The 15,457-nt window shown below is 49.9% G+C and overlaps 1 protein-coding gene across 2 annotated transcripts in view; it reads right to left on the bottom strand.

Annotated features, from left to right (window-relative positions):
* EPHB1 (EPH receptor B1) overlaps window positions 1–6,533 on the bottom strand; it is a 416,704-nt gene extending 410,171 nt beyond the window's left edge. Inside the window, exon 1 of one of the 2 annotated variants that reach the window (XM_077349118.1) lies at window positions 6,113–6,533. In XM_077349118.1, coding sequence (XP_077205233.1) covers window positions 6,113–6,185 — 73 coding nt within the window. In that variant the 5' untranslated portion in view covers window positions 6,186–6,533. The remainder of the gene's footprint in view (window positions 1–6,112) is intronic. The other variant, XM_077349124.1, reaches the window with a different exon arrangement.
* Window positions 6,534–15,457: the final 8,924 nt, after the last annotated feature.

Below are 15,457 nucleotides of genomic sequence, written 5' to 3'. Positions count from 1 at the left end.
TCAAAGTATAAACTTTAATGTGCATGCACACGTCTTCAAATACACAGACCATGGGAACCTCAACAGAGTTATACCCTGCTAAATTCACTGAAGTTGTTCATGAGCCTGTACTGCTTTGGACAGCACGGTCGGCTGATCTGAAGGCTCTGAAACAAGATACAAGAGGGTCCTTCATACTTCAGAAACAACAAAAGGGCCCCAATTTATTACAAGGAATCTCAGTTATCCACTGCTTTAAATTGTGCCTAGTATTTGCACTTGAAACAGTTTTTTTCAAATGGAATAAAATTCTGCTAGACAACTTTCAAGACATGGCTGAAGCCCTCCTTGTTCCTGACGCAACATTTCAAGAGTTTATGATCTTCCTCAAAATGACAAAACCAAACGACACAGAAGCACAAATAACAACTTGCTGACAGGTCTAGTGGTCCCGATGGGGGTCCCCCACTTTCTGGATGCACCTCCCCACCCTAAACTCCTCCCCCAAAACTCACCTAAACCTATAACAACATTTCCTTATAACACAAGGTGCTGATGCTGGCTGCTTCGGGTGCGAATGGCCGCTTCGGGCGCCAAAGCACCCAACTAGCCTTCCTTTTGAAGGGGTCTAACATTTGTGTGGCATCTCCCCAGGAATCAAAATATGTATTAAAACCCAATCCATCCATCACAATTTTAAGTCTGGCTTTTCTTCAATGAGTTCAGACAGCAACTGCTCTTCCATTTTGCTGCCAGTAGAGTTCTATGAGGCAGAGAAAGAAAAAGCACACAAGCCAGGTCACTCAGTCGGCTGAATGTGGATTTGAACCTTCTTCTCTCACTTCCTATTCCAACACTGTAACCAGGACAGGTCACCACTGACAGACCTGAAGACCAGCCTTCACTGACCAGGATGAGGTATGCTAAGGGGACTACTCTGCATTTAGACAAATGCAAATAGGGACCTGTGAGACTTGCAGGCAGGGGTCCCATCCTCCCCCTACTTAGCATGGTCACTCATTCATTTGAGGGCGCCCACTCCCCCAACACAAACCCATGAGAAACATGTCTGGGAGGAAGCATCTTGCCTACCACTCTGCCTTTCATTCTTCTTCCCCACTATTCTGCCCACCCATCTCACTCTACCCTCCTTGCAGCTCTCCCGGCCCTCCTGCCTGCCCCACTGCCCTCATCCACCCAACCGCCACCTCCCTGGGACTGCCTAGCCAACAGCCTCCCCCTCACCTATTGCCCTTCTGCTCTGTGAAAAGCAATAATGGGGGTGGGAGGGGCAAGGGCAGCTTCCCTCTCCTCCTTCCCCTGCCCACCTGCAGCACTGCCATATCATATTCTATATGCTGCTCACACAGTGGAGCTCCTGCTCCTTCTCCTCCACCCTCCACACTGAGCCCACATAAGTGCAGCCAATGCTCCTCTGTTGAGGAGGGACTTCAACCTCCCTCCATTTTTATTGTGAGGTTTTTGTTGTTGTTGTTTGCAAACTTGCCTATTTGCTGGGGTATGTAGAAAGTTCTCTGTAGTCTCTACACAGCCCTAATGTGCAGATATAAGTATCTGCAGATGGGGCTATGTTGAGAATTAGATTTATTGATATTGCTGTATTCTCTAAGGCAGGGATCCCAAACCTTTTTCGGCCCAAAGGCACCCTTGGGATTCTAAGCACAACTACAAAATGGCTGCCACAGGGGGTGCAGCAAATGACAAAAGGGGTGCTGCAGGAGGCAGAGCCCCCCACAGAGGAAACCCAAGAGCAGGGAGAAAGGGGGGCAATTTTAAAAATACACTGGAAAAAAAGAAGTAAGAAAATAAAATCAACACTGAGGGAGCAGCTATCACTGAAACAACATTATTTTAATCTGCCCAGCCCATTGGATCTCCAGTGGCCAATCAGAATCCCTTATGGGCAATGCCCATCTTTGCCTCCCTTGCTTTCTAATGTTTGATGATGGGCGCCAGGAAATGTGTCAGGGAAGAAAAAGAAAAAGTTGTTTTTTACCCTACTTTTCACTACCTAAAGGAGTCGCAAAGCAGCTTACAACTGCCTTTCCTCCCTCTACCCACAACAGACACCCTGTGAGTTTGATGAGGTTGGCAGAGCTCTGACAGAGCTGCACTGTGAGAACAGTTCCTACAAGACTGTGACTAGTCCAAGGTCACTCAGCCGGCTGCACGTGGAGGAGTGGGGAATCAAACCCAGCTCTCCAGACGAGAGGCTGCTATACCACGCTTGTTCTCAGCACCAAGCTGGGGGACTCAGTGGACCTCTGCACTTAAGACCACGGCCTTAAGTGCCTGAGTGTTCTGATCTTGGCAGAATGCAACACAAGTACATAACAGCCTAACAGTACATGAGAATAATTTATAAGGCTGGATGGTGATTTTAGCCCATCCTGAATGATAAAGAAGGAACAGGCTACTTAGGACTGCTTCCCCCCCCCCCGCCCCATTATTGTTCCTCAGAGCTCTTTTCCATCCAGTATGGGGCAGTAGTTAAAGTGTCAGGCCAGGATTTGGAAAACTCAGATTGGAATCCCTGCTCTCCAGGGAAGCCCACTAGATGGCTGAATCAATGAAACTAGAAAGAAATCTCAGTGAAACACCCTAAATAAGAAATATCCTGCCTTAGCAGAGAGCAGGATGCTTTGTGTGGCCTGGTTCACCCCTGGGGGATGTTAATCACTGGGGAACTGTAACATCCGCCCGCCTCTTGCATGGGTGGATGGGCTGCCTCGGTCATAACCCTCCATGGAGAACTTTGCTATCCCTTCGTAGGAAACATTTTTCTTTGCTAAGTTTTATCGCAGAAGTCCTAAATATACAAAGATAAAACAATGAAGTTTACAAATACAAGCACAGGAAATGAATGCATGATTAAATAAAACACTGCCAATGGATCCATCATTATGCAAATGATGCTGGCAGGGGTTACACGGAAGACAGAAACAAGGTTCACTCATCAACTGCTAATTCTCAAAAAGGTTTTATATTTTACAGAAGATTCAGAAATCGTTCCGAATGGCTATCTGGCATATCTCATAAAAATATAAGCCTGGGCAAGTGGGTATATAGCTGAATTGGTATGCATCCCCCCCCGGCTATTAATAAGTCCCAATTTTTCCTATACCATATTCACAAAGAGGGGCCTATACCATACCCACAAAGAGGGTAGAAATTCTGTTTTCTAGCCTGCATGAAGGAAGCTGCCATTAAGAGGGGAAAGGTTTAAGTCCTTCTTTGTGCTAGGGGAAAGAATGACCAGCGCTGGATCTAGTGGCAGCAAACATTCATTGATATTTTTGGCCAATAATGATTCAAACCCCCAAAGATATAAGAAGTCATTCCCGTAACATCTGTAACAAAATACTTTCCAGTAGAATCGGGTCACAGATTTGGTTGTTGATCATCAAAGGGCTTTTCACACATTTAATGAGATCTGTGTACATTCATGTCTGATTTTATAATCAGGCCTTACTGCTTGGAAAAATCCAGGCTGTAAGAACCAATGAACATTTGTACACATACGAGTCTACACGGGACACGAGCAATATACCCCGAATTAATAAAAGGGGCTCAGATGTACAGTAATTAAGTGTAGACCAAGGTAAAGGTGCCTGATGTATGCATTTTATAGGGGATGGCTTGAAGGGTGTTGTTTATTTTTAACCAGTATGTGATCACAGAACACTTATTCTCCTTCCTAGTTTCACTACTTGTTCCAGAATCTTAAACAAATGGGTGCAGAAACAAAAAGCAGCTGTGCCCCACCTTTCCTCCCCCCTCCCCCCACCAGCAAAGAAAACAGGAAGGTATTCACAGTCCCTCCACAACCTGGATGGATCCGATATTCCTTCTCTTAAAGCAAAAGGAGAGACTATCTCTAACATCTCAGCAATCTGGCTAATGGCTATTTGGACAGCACAAGGTCCCACTGAGGAATGCGAAGGCATCGGAGCCCGGCTTTGTCACTTAAGTGAGCACCATATTCCCCCCTCCCTTCTACAGACAGCAATAGCCACTCTCCTGCCACAAACCCAGGCCGATCCTCCCCACGCCCACCGGGGGCTCCTTCGACCAGCATTGGGCTCAGCCCCATCCCAAGCAACGGTGCCCGCATCAGCCCAGCCAGCCCCTGCCACTCCCAGCCATTGTTAGTTTCTGCTTTGCCAAGATTGGGGGCCTTTTAAACGGTGGTTGCTGAGGAATTAGCTGGGCAAGCAAAGCTGTTTGCTGTGGGATTAGCTTGACGCTGCACTCCTGAGATTTCCGGAACAAAAAGAAGGCTGGTGGGTGTGAGGGGGGGACACAAGGCGCGGCATCCATCACGGAAGCCCCGTCTCTGCTTTGCTCCCGTCCTGGCAGCCAGCAGGGCTCCTAGTCTGGGGTCAGATTCACTGGGGCCAAGGTGCTGGGGAGGCCAGGAAAAGCCAGGCACGGGCAAAGGGGGAGCTGCCTCTGCAAGAGCCCAGCCCGGCAGCATTTTCCAACCCCAACTTTCTTTCCACGCCTAACCTCCGCGGCCACTCAGCGAGTCCGCCCCACAGCTCTGCAAAGGCTGCCGGAGCACGTCCCTCCCGGGCTCCTACAAACTTCTCAGCACAGAAGGCAAAGGCGGACTGGGTGACAAAGGAGATTCCCGAGATCACCCTCGGAGGGTCCCGCACGTCCTCTCCCCAGCAAGCAGCCCGAGCGGTTGGTTTTCCTGTCCGGTTTCGATTCAGCCTGCCACAGACAAGAGACTTTTTCGGAAGCATCCCTCCTCCTCCTCCTCCTCCTCTTCCTCCTCCTGGCGTCCCTGGCTCGGCAGCCACAGCCCCGAGACGCCTCCCCCCCCCTGCAAACCCCAAAGGCAGGGGAGGGGAGGGGAGCGGAGGGAGCCCAGGGGAGCCCTCCAGCCTGCCGGCCGCTGACCAAGCCGCCGCGGCTCTCGCTCCAGGCACGCTCGCCGCCCCCCTCCGGAAGGCTCGCCGGGGACCCCAGAGGAGGGCTGGGGGCTCAACAGGCACGGCAGGCGGACTCCGCCGCACCCTCCTACCCCGCCTTGCTCCGGCCAGCTCGTGCGCCCACCCATCCCACAGCAGCGCCTGGGGCCTCGGGGGGGAGGGGGGTCCCCCCAGAGGATGAGGCCGTCCCCACCACGCCCCTGGGGGCTCCGCAGCAGGGGGGAGAGGGCGGCTCTCCCGCCCGAAGTTCCGCCGCCCTGTTGCACGCCAGGCGAGCATCCCTTGGCCTGCCTGCCTGCACTCCTTCCTTCCTTCTCGCCTCCTCGGCCGGGCGGGGGCCACGGGCCACAGGTGCCCGCCTTGGCCCTTGCAGGCGGCCGAGGCGAGCCCCCTCCTTTGTGCCGCTGGGAAAGTTTCGCCTCCCAAACTCCCCGCCCCCAGCAGAGGCGCCCCGGGGGCGTCAGACGTGACTCGTTCGCGGGGGGGGGGGCGATGTGGCGCCCCCGCCCGAGCAGCCAGGAGGAGGCGGCGCGGCGGCAAAGAGGGGCGTGCGGTAGCGACGGGGGGGGGGGGGGAAAGGTCTTCCGATCGCGCTGATCGATTGGCCCCAATCGCCGCCGCCGCCGCCGCCGCCGCCGCCGCCGGGCTGCTCTCGCCCACGGCTCGATGGTGCTTGGATTCGGCAGGCGGCGGCAGCAGCGGCACCGCGGGCATCTTTGGGCGCGCAGAGATGCTGCCAAGGGCCCGATGGGCGAAGAGGGCTCCGGGGACGCCGTCCAGGGCCGAGGGAGGAAGAGCCCGGCCTCTCCGCCCCACCCATCCTGCACCCCGGTCGGCTCCCCGGCCAGCCTGCTGCTGCCTAGCCACCTGCCGCCCTCCAGAGGGCATCGTCCAGGGGCCCCGGGAGTCCCGCGGGGAGGGTCGCGCCGGGCCCTGAACTCCAGCCCCGCCAGGGCTCGCCCCCACTCCCGCCGCTGCAGTGCAGCCGGGCCGAACGAGGGAAGGCGGCCGCACGCCAGCCGGGCACGACTCCGGCGCCCGCATCCCTCTTCTGCTCGCCAGCCGGCCCCGCTTTCGGGCGACCGAGGCCGGCGAGCGGGAGCCCCCAGCCCAGCCCAGCCCCGGCGCCGCCGCAAAAGTTTTGCCCCCCTCCTTCGCAGTGCGCAGGTTACCTTCCACGGCTGCGATCGCGGATGCCAAGCAGAAAAGCACCACAAAATCCAGTGCCATGGGAGCCCCGAGCATGATGCGCCACAGCCAGGGATGGAGTTTCCAGAAGGCCCAAATAGTTCCGAGCGGGACCCGACGCCGGTCCTTCCCCGCTGCTGGGTTCGAGAGACGCGCCCGTCTGGTAGAGCTCCACTTTGGATGGCCCGGTCCTTCGCGTGGGTCCGTGTGTGCGTGCGTGCATGCGTGTGTGTGTGTGTGCCAGCGTGTGTCGGTATGTGCGTGTGGCTGTGTGCGTGCGTGTGTGTGTGTGTGGGGTGTGATGTGCGTGTGCGACAGAGAGGCTATATTTTAGTGTCACATGGCAAGCTATAGTAAAGTGTACAGTGAGAACAGGACCAGCCACTGAGGCTGAAGGGAGGGGGAGAGAGAGGGTGCCCCCCCCCGCGCGCACATCAACACTCTGCCCACCCCCCGACGGCTCCTGTCCAATCAAGGAATCAAACCTACAAAAATCCCCCGTCCAATCAGCGGCGAGCACTTCCTTTCTCTGGTATTGTTAGTTTTAGAAAAACTTTTGCAGTAAACCGCGGGCAGAGGACGAGGGCGAGGAAGGAATCGGGAAGGGAAGGGAAAGAGTTCCCCCTAGTGGGCGCTCGGCGACACACACCTCGTCTTTTCTCTGAGGCGGCATTAATTCAGGTCATTGTGCGGAGAACCAGCCCGTTTTTCCTAACGAGAACCCGCCTATTTTTATCTTCAGCTACAGCCTGCTTTTATTTACGGCGCGCTTCCTTGTCTTCCGGGTCTCCTCGCCTGCTTTAAAGATTTCTCCTTTCCTGATGACAAGAGGGAAGCAGCAACGCCTGAACCGAAAGCAGAACCGACATCATGCTAAGTGCAGCCGGGCAATCTTCAGCGGAGACCTAATCCTCCTCTCCAGGGTCCCCGCGCTTTCCTGTACCTGCTGCTCCTGTTGCTGACAAAGCCCTTCCCTAGCGATGGGCCGCTTTAATCCCGCTAATAACCCCTGGGACTCAGTGCCCTTTCGAGAAGAAGAAAAATTCTAATTGCACTTGGCCTGCGCACGGACTGTTTTAGTACAGCTGAATCACAAAAAGACAACTCTGATCCTCGTGAAGTGTGGAGCATATCTAAAGATGCCCAGTGACATCAGAGCGTGGACAGATGTTGAATTTTTATTGTGTCCTTTAAAAACTGCTTGGGATTGGCTTCAAAAAATTCCTGTCCCTCTTGTCCTGTTTTCTTCCATTGGGTTATTTTTTCACCGCTGTAGAGTGTAACTCCAGTAGGGACAAGGAGCTCCTCAGACAAGTGTTTCTAGGGTTCATCCGTCCTCAGCTTCTGTCGTGTACACATCTGTGGCCCCACTGCTGTCTTGAAGACACTAGAACGAAGGCAATCGCCGGTGGGCCAGACCAAGGGGTCTATTTGGTCCAGCATGCTGTCTCACACAGTGGCCGCCCAGTTGTCCTGCAGGGCCAGCCAGCAGATGGGGCCTAGAGGCTGAGGCCTTCCTGTCTCCTTGCCTCCCTGTGATGGCCAATTGTGCTTTTCTTCAGCTCTCTTTTGTGTATGTTCTAAAGACAAGAAGGAGGCCAAACTACAGACAGAATCTCCTCCACCCAGTTTGTGCTGCACCTTTACCAAACAAAGGAGTTGTGCTCTTTTCTCTGCATCGCCTTCCAAGGAGTAAGATGGAGAATGCCTGAGAAATGAGAAAAGCAGAAGAAAGGTGGGTGGGTGGAATATGGAGTTGTATATCCTAGTTTTTCCATTTCAGTCCCCAATCCTATGAAGAACTTGCCTTTGTGTATTGACTCTTTTATTTTATTTGAAAATTAAGTCCATGGAAAAGGGACCTCAACGCTGAAGGAAAAGATTTTCGTTTTAAAATATATAGCTTAATCCCCTGTTTACTCAGAAGTAAGTCTCAGTGCTTTCAACAGGGTTTCCTCCCAGGTAAATTGGCAGCCTTAACCTTTTTTGTGTTTGTCAGAATATCTGTCAAGCATTGATTTCAACTAATTACATTCATCTTGTTTTCTTTAGGCTATGCATTGTGGCTACATATATCTAAACCTTCATTTAATAGTGCGGAAGCTGCCCAGACTCACTTGGTTACTGTAGGGGAGGGAACATACCTTGGCCCTAAATTCTTGAGCTGTAGGGTAAGTAGGGGCACTTAAGAGGGTTTGAATGATCTACTAGGAATTATCAATCACTGCCAGAAGACAAGGAGTAGCTGGGGAGCAAATCACTGCCTCCCAGGAGGAGCAGCTCTCTCTCTCTCTCTCTCTCTCTCTCTCTCTCTTCTCTCTCTCTCTCTCTCTCTCTCTCTCTCTCTCTCTCTCTCTCTCTCTCTCTTTCCCCCCACACACACAGAGGACCCAAGTGGGAACTTAGCAAGCAATAGCTGCAGAAAGAACTTGCTCAGTTCCTGCCTTTGGATTCACCACAAAATATGGAGCCCATAATGAATTTCACGCAGATCCTTTATGCATATTTCTGCAATGTGGAGAATTTTAAATCTGTACACAGTGGCTGGCACGATAGAATTTAGCATCTATTCTGTTCGTGCCTTACTTTGGAGGAAAAGAGCAACTGGAAATATGATGTGTCCCAAAAGACTGGGGGAGGGGAGTTGCTCAAAATGTTCGGTTATCATCAGAATATTTGAAAAGCAGTGCCCTCGGCACCTAAGGCCAGAGATGGATGTACATAGAACAGGTACTGGGGATGGGCTGCAGGGTGATCGCTAGATCTTCCCATGAAGTGAAAGATTGAAGGGAGAGCACTTCAGTTTGTTTTCTTCAGGATCTGACCGAATCCTCCAGTTTATTCTTTCAAAAGATTTCTTTCCTGCTTTGGCACTGGATCAGAGAGATGGAGCAAGGGCCAGCCAACCAGACTGTGCCGCTGGATTCTGAAAATTGGTGAGAAAAAGTTGTTTTATGATTGACAGGAGCATAGCCCAGTCAGTGCTGGGCAAACCTGACTTTGTCTGTAAAGAAAACTGCCTGAGCCAGAACAAGAAGCTGTATGATTGTCATAAATGCAGTACAATTACAATTTGTGTCTGCGTCTTTAGCTGCAGGCCCTCCTATTTTCAGCTGGTAGGCAGGAGTGCTCTGCTGACATAACAGAGTGAGGCAGGACACTTCGCCAGCCGAGAAGCAGGGAAGAAATAAATAAACGATAAATGACTCTATTTTAGCATTATTGATGTTTGGTTAAGTAATATTGATGCAAACAGTCAACAGTTAACTTAAAGGAGCTCAAATTAACAAACTACATCAAGGGACAAAACAAACAGATGGAAATTGTCTATTTCTAATAAACACTGGAGCTGTCCTCCTGAATTCTGGCTATGATTAAACTCAGCAACCTGATGCTGTGCGGATGTCCTCACCGGCACCTGGAATGAAGCACGCATGAGCTTTGGTCCCCAGGGGCCCTTCCTGCTGGTGGTCACTGTTGCCTCCAGAGGCCAAGGAACTCCCGGGGCTCAAGGGTCAAAGGGCAGTGCAGGTTTAAACAGATGCAGCAGAACTAACTTGACTAGAATCTCCTTAGATCTGTCTCCTTCACTATAAATCTTGGTGTGGGTAACCATAGTTAGCCCAGGGCAGTCTGAAATGCTGGACCGGACCAAGGAATGGAGTTGTCACACTACAGTAAGGAAGGAGAAACCTCCTTCACCTGTTGTTTCTTGGAAAATTTGCTTTTAGATTCGTAATTGATGGGTAACTAACAATTTCTACTAGCTTTGACTAAATCAGGAAGGAGCCCGCCCATTGTCTTGTTGGAGCAGCTCCTTAAACCTCAGGCTCACCAGACCAACCTTATTAATGCCATGCCTGATGCAGTTGTCTGTCCTTTCTTCTGTAGTCACTCTCGCTGGGGTCCTATCTCCTCCTGTTATGATTAATCTCACATGCCCGCTCCATCCTCATCTCTGCCCCATACAGTTTTGCCACCTACTGTCCTCTCTTCGGTGTACCACATGCTCCAGGAGTGTCCGTCCCAAGGAGCTCAGTGCTCTGTTGCATATTCACAACAGCACTAGGCCGGAGGTCTGGCTGCAAACACAGGAAGAGCCTGCCTGGATCAGACTGACGGTGTATCTACTGCAGCATCCTGTTTCACACAGTGGCCAACCAGTTGCCCTGGAGGATCAACAAATGGGGCATAGAGACTTCCACTGTGTGAGCCAGAGGGGTCTTCCCCCAATGCTTCAGTGCTAAGAGCGGATCAGTGCTAAGAATCGGCATTCTCTGTCATCCAGACCACCCTCACCCAAGCTGTAACTGCTGAGGATCTCTCCCTTTTGGCTAACTTCAGAGAGATTTGTTGGTGTGTTTTGTAGGTTCTGCCCAGGCAAAGCTAAACAGTACAATAAGAAATTACAGGAATAACTGTATTTTTCCTTCTGGAAAAGATCCATCAGGCACAAGCTGCTTGCATCCCATAGGCAGAACTGAACCCAACAGAAATGCATGCTCTTGTCTACATTACCATGGCTGAAGTTCAGAGGGGGGGTGGGATAAAACCAGCTGTTTGCAACAGTGACAAGATGGATTAGCTCAACCAACATTGCATCAATATGAAGAAAGCTTGATTTTCTTTTCTTCCGAGGAGGACTAGACTGGAAAAGGGAGAGCAAGAGTGACAAGTCATTGGGCAGAGCCAAGCCTCCTTATGAATGGGTGCCCCACATGCTTTGATTTAATTTTATTTATTTATTTATTTATTTGGATTTCTATACCGCCCATTCTTTGCGGCTCTGGGCAGTTTACATTGAACATTATATAACTTACGTGGAATGTTAGACAGGCTGTAACATCAAAACAACTTTCAGTAAAACCTTAAAACATTACAATATATCATTAATAATATAATAACAGCAACATTATTTCAGTCATGGGGGGGTGTCTGGGGGGACCAGCAGATGTTCCGAGTCGGTCGGCCTCAAGCGAATGCCTGGTGGAGGAGCTCCCTTTTGCAGGCCCTGCAGAATTGTGGAAGTTCAGGTGGGGCTCTGATCTCCTCAGGGAGCTCATTCCACCAGGTGGGGGCCAGGACCAAGAAGGCTTTGGCCCTTGTTGAGATCCGACACGCTTCTCATGCCCCCTCCCAAGAGAAGAAGTGAAACAATGCCATTAAATCAGTTACCACTGTTCGGCATGGTGATATTTTATGTCTCTACATGTGTTTTACGGTGATAGAGAGACATTAGATGCTTTCCGTTCAATCAAAATGCATAAATAAAAGGGAGCTAACAGCAAAAGCTTGACTTCCACGGTTACCGAGCTCTGTTAACTTCTCCAAGGCATGTGAATAACACACCCTCACATTGTAGTTGCTGCTCTGGATTTTAGCTCTATGCATAGAGGCTCTTTCTGAGTGCCGATGTTATCCTGGTGTTTTGTTTATTAAATGAGGGAAGCCACCAGCCATGCATTTCAGAAGCACACATGTCCCTGCGATGCACCTGATACATGTAATCACACCATTTCTTGAGCATTGAATGTGGCCTGTCGGTGAACATGCTTTTGTCTCTGCTACCCAGGATTCATTTCTGTAATGGAGATTTCCTAAGTGCGAACTGCAGTTAAGGTAATGAAGACAAATTTGCCAAGACTGAGCTAAAAATTTCATAACCAGAGACTGACCAGATCAGTCTGGGAATTGCAAGGAGTGATCTACAAGTCGACTGAGATTCACATTTTCAAAAACAGATACCTTTTCAGGCTATGGCTTCAGTCTAAAGAGAGAGAGAAAAGAAAAAGCAATAATATGGGTCATAAAGTTTACAATAACATAAGAAATATAATCCAAATTAATGCAAATTGCTTGATCCAATCCATGCCTCCTGGGCAGGTTAGGACTGCTACTTTGCATTGGTGGAATAACACGTTGCACTAGTACACCACATTAATGCTGTCATAGCAATGCCATTGTGGTAGTGATGCTCTAGTGCAGGGGTAGTCAACCTGCGGTCCTCCAGATGTTCATGGACTACAATTCCCATGAGCCCCTGCCAGCAAACGCTGGCAGGGGCTCATGGGAATGTAGTCCGTGAACATCTGGAGGACCACAGGTTGACTACCCCTGCTCTAGTGACTTGTGAGTGCCAGAGGACCACCACCAGTCCAGGCAGAAATGGAAGGCATGGAGGGGAAGGGGAGGGGATGCAAAGGGTTATTTGGAAGCTGATGCTTTCTTGGGGTTCAGTTCTACTCCCACCAATGGTATAATAAGACCCCTTCAGAAAAGAGCAAGAGCCCTTGCAGTTGCACCTTAAAGGCTAACAAAATATGTGGCAGGGCATGAGCTTCTGTGAAGTGAGCAGGGACTCAGGAAAGCTCATACTCTGCCACATCCCTGCAAACTAGAAGGTGAACATGATCGGCATTCTGGTTTGAGACTCTGGGCTGGCTAACTGTTCTCCATGGTAGACGGTCTCTATAAGTTACTGGGAAGGTTCCTCGTGGGCAACTACCTGGGAGGGCTGCTTGCCGGGATGAAACAGAGTTCTGCCAGTGCCACAGGAATTGCTTGGCTTGTACCAGGGCTGAGCAAACTGTGACTCTCCAGATGTCCATGGACTACAATTACCATGAGCCCCTGCCATTAATTGGAGGTACTTCCCTGCCTCCCCCTTCCATGGCGATCTCCCCCAAATGCTGCTTCTGGAGGACAAGAGTCCATCCGGAATGGCAGGAGGGACCAACTGGAGACCTGCAGCAGGAATTGGGAGCTGACAGAAATTACACATCCCCTTCGACTCTCAGAAAATTTAGTATGGATCCAACCCACGGATTCTCATTAACAAAACTATTTCTAAAGTCTAAGGACTGACCAGACTAGAGGGTTGCCATTGTTCTTCCAGGCAGACGCTCTTTGTTGACATGTCAGAAATTCAAATGGTACAGCTTTCTCCACGTGCTTCAATCCTAAACTGAAACAAGCTGTTCCCACTGCGGAACTTCTGTGAGGAGAATAAGCTGGCAGCATGGCTTCCTGTCCTGTGCATGGGACCTTCTTGTAAGGAAGGCCTACTGAAAACACACTGGTTGGGGCAACAGAGACAGGTATCAACTGTGCTGTAAATACAGGGAGAGCCTCGTGTCTGGAGGCCTGTCACGCTCTGTGATTATTCTTGCTATGTTTCAAGACTCCTTCCAGCACAAACATGCACTTAAGGTTACAAATGCCAACCATTTGCATTTCCAAGGTAAAGCAAAAGCTACACTGCACTGATCAAGTATTATTGCCTTTCTCCTGTGATTTATTTATTAAGCTTTATCTTTCTGTCATTAAAGCAGAACTTCACTAACATAAACAGAACAGGTCAGAACCACCAAGGCTGTTCACACCAATCATAGCTTGAGAATTATGAAGACAATGTCAGGCCCATGACTCCCTCAGCGACTCAACCACTGCCTCTCCTTCAGCAGGCAGGTGGCCTGTGCCTCCCACATCTCCCCATAAAGGTCTCTCCAACAGGGACCGCAAATAAATAAATTCATGCAATAAATAAATAAATGCCTCATTGAACAATGTGCTCTAATTCCTGAGTCCAGAGTGCATCAACACATTTACTCATGGCGGTTTTTCAAATATCAAGGCTTATATCCAGGATATTGTGGGGAACAGGTAGAGTCACCATGAATCAATCATGCATGTTGCAGAGGGAAAATTTAAAGCACCCAAAATCAAAATGGAAATTGAATTCAGTGTAGACTGCAGGGATTTATTTGATCTGGAAGTGGGTAAAACGCCCTGTGCAGACTACACCCAGGTCAGACTGCTGTGGCCTTGACAAACTAGCCCACTAGCCTGAATTTCCTCTTGCCAGGCTGGTGGCTTCTTTATCTCCCAGTGAGCATGTGTTTTGTGTTGTTATTACTTAGAGCAAAAACCACTAAGAAGAGCTCCTGGCCAATTTCTTTTCTCACAGCAACTGTCCTCCATGTGAGGTTCACCCCAACAGGGCAAAGCGTGCTCCCCAGCAGGCCATTAATGTGGCTGATGACTGCCAGCACATTTGACACCAGTCTGCTTTGTCCTCCCTTGCTCAGAAAGGGAAGCTAATCCCAGCAACGTATTCTGGGCCAAGGCATGTGGCCATAGAGCAAGGACCATCTGGTTGGCATCAAAAGACGACATTTGTCTTCCAGAAGGGCATCGACCATTTTGTTCCCAAACAAAGGAACAGGGTGGCTGGCCGATGCCAGTACAAGAATCACACTGGAAGGCAGAGTTGCTTGCTTAGGTCGGACAAATGGCTCAAAAATCTCAAGCCTGCAGCCATTTTTTTAAACACAGTTTGAGCCCTATCTGAAGGTGGGTCCTTGGAAAGCTCCGTTGAGCTCCTCTCCAGACTTTGCCATGGGGAAAGTTAGGATAGCACATCACCCAAATGCCAACAGACAAGAAGGGCACCTAGTTATTTCATTCTTTGATGGCTCTCCCCCTGTCTCTCTTGGAGGGAAGGAAAGACAGACAGAAAGCTCTCCTCTGGGCCATCTAGAGAAATAATAATAATTTTGAAACATCATTAAATTATGTGTTTGAACACACCTGTTGTTATGTGATTTTGAAGAGTGGGAGAGAGCCAGCCTTGAGTATTAGCACACGTAGAGGAGGGGGGAAAACACTCAATGGTCTCACTGCTTCTCAGGCATTTGTGTTTGCAGAACGGTGAGATCTTAAAAGAGCCTCCCAAATGGGTGGTTGCCCCAGAGTGAAGCAACTAAAAATTAGTTTCAGTGTACAATGACCATCTGTTGAATAAAGGTAGCCACTGTCATCCTACTAAGATCTCTGTTGGGCTTCTTTAAGGCCATTAAGCCAGGTCACATCTTTACCCAGGTCACAAACTATATTTGGTTCAACAGATTTAACCCATGCATTGCAAATCCAAGCATCATGGAATCATCGAGTTGGAAGGGGCCATATAGGCCATTTAGGCCAACCTCCCGCTCAATGCAGGATCAGGCTAAAACATCCAGAATAAGCAGCTGTCGAACCACTGCTTGAAGACTGCCAGTGAGGGGAGCTCACCACCTCCTTACGCAGCCAATTCCACTGCTGAACTACTCTGTGAACATTTCTTTCCTACTACCTAGCCAGTACTGTTCTACATATAATTTAAACCCATTATTGCGTGTCCTTTCCTCTGCTGCCAACAGGAACCGCTCCCTACCCTCCTCCAAATGACAACCTTTTAAATACTTAAACGCAGCAATCATGTCCCATCTCAGTTTCTCCAGGCTGAACATTCCCAGCAAAGAATTATCATATGGCATATTATGGCTTAA

Source organism: Paroedura picta, chromosome 8, assembly GCF_049243985.1.
Source record: "Paroedura picta isolate Pp20150507F chromosome 8, Ppicta_v3.0, whole genome shotgun sequence".
NCBI lineage: Eukaryota > Metazoa > Chordata > Lepidosauria > Squamata > Gekkonidae > Paroedura > Paroedura picta.
Note: the sequence above shows the minus strand (reverse complement) of the source record. Positions and strands in the feature narration are given on the sequence as shown.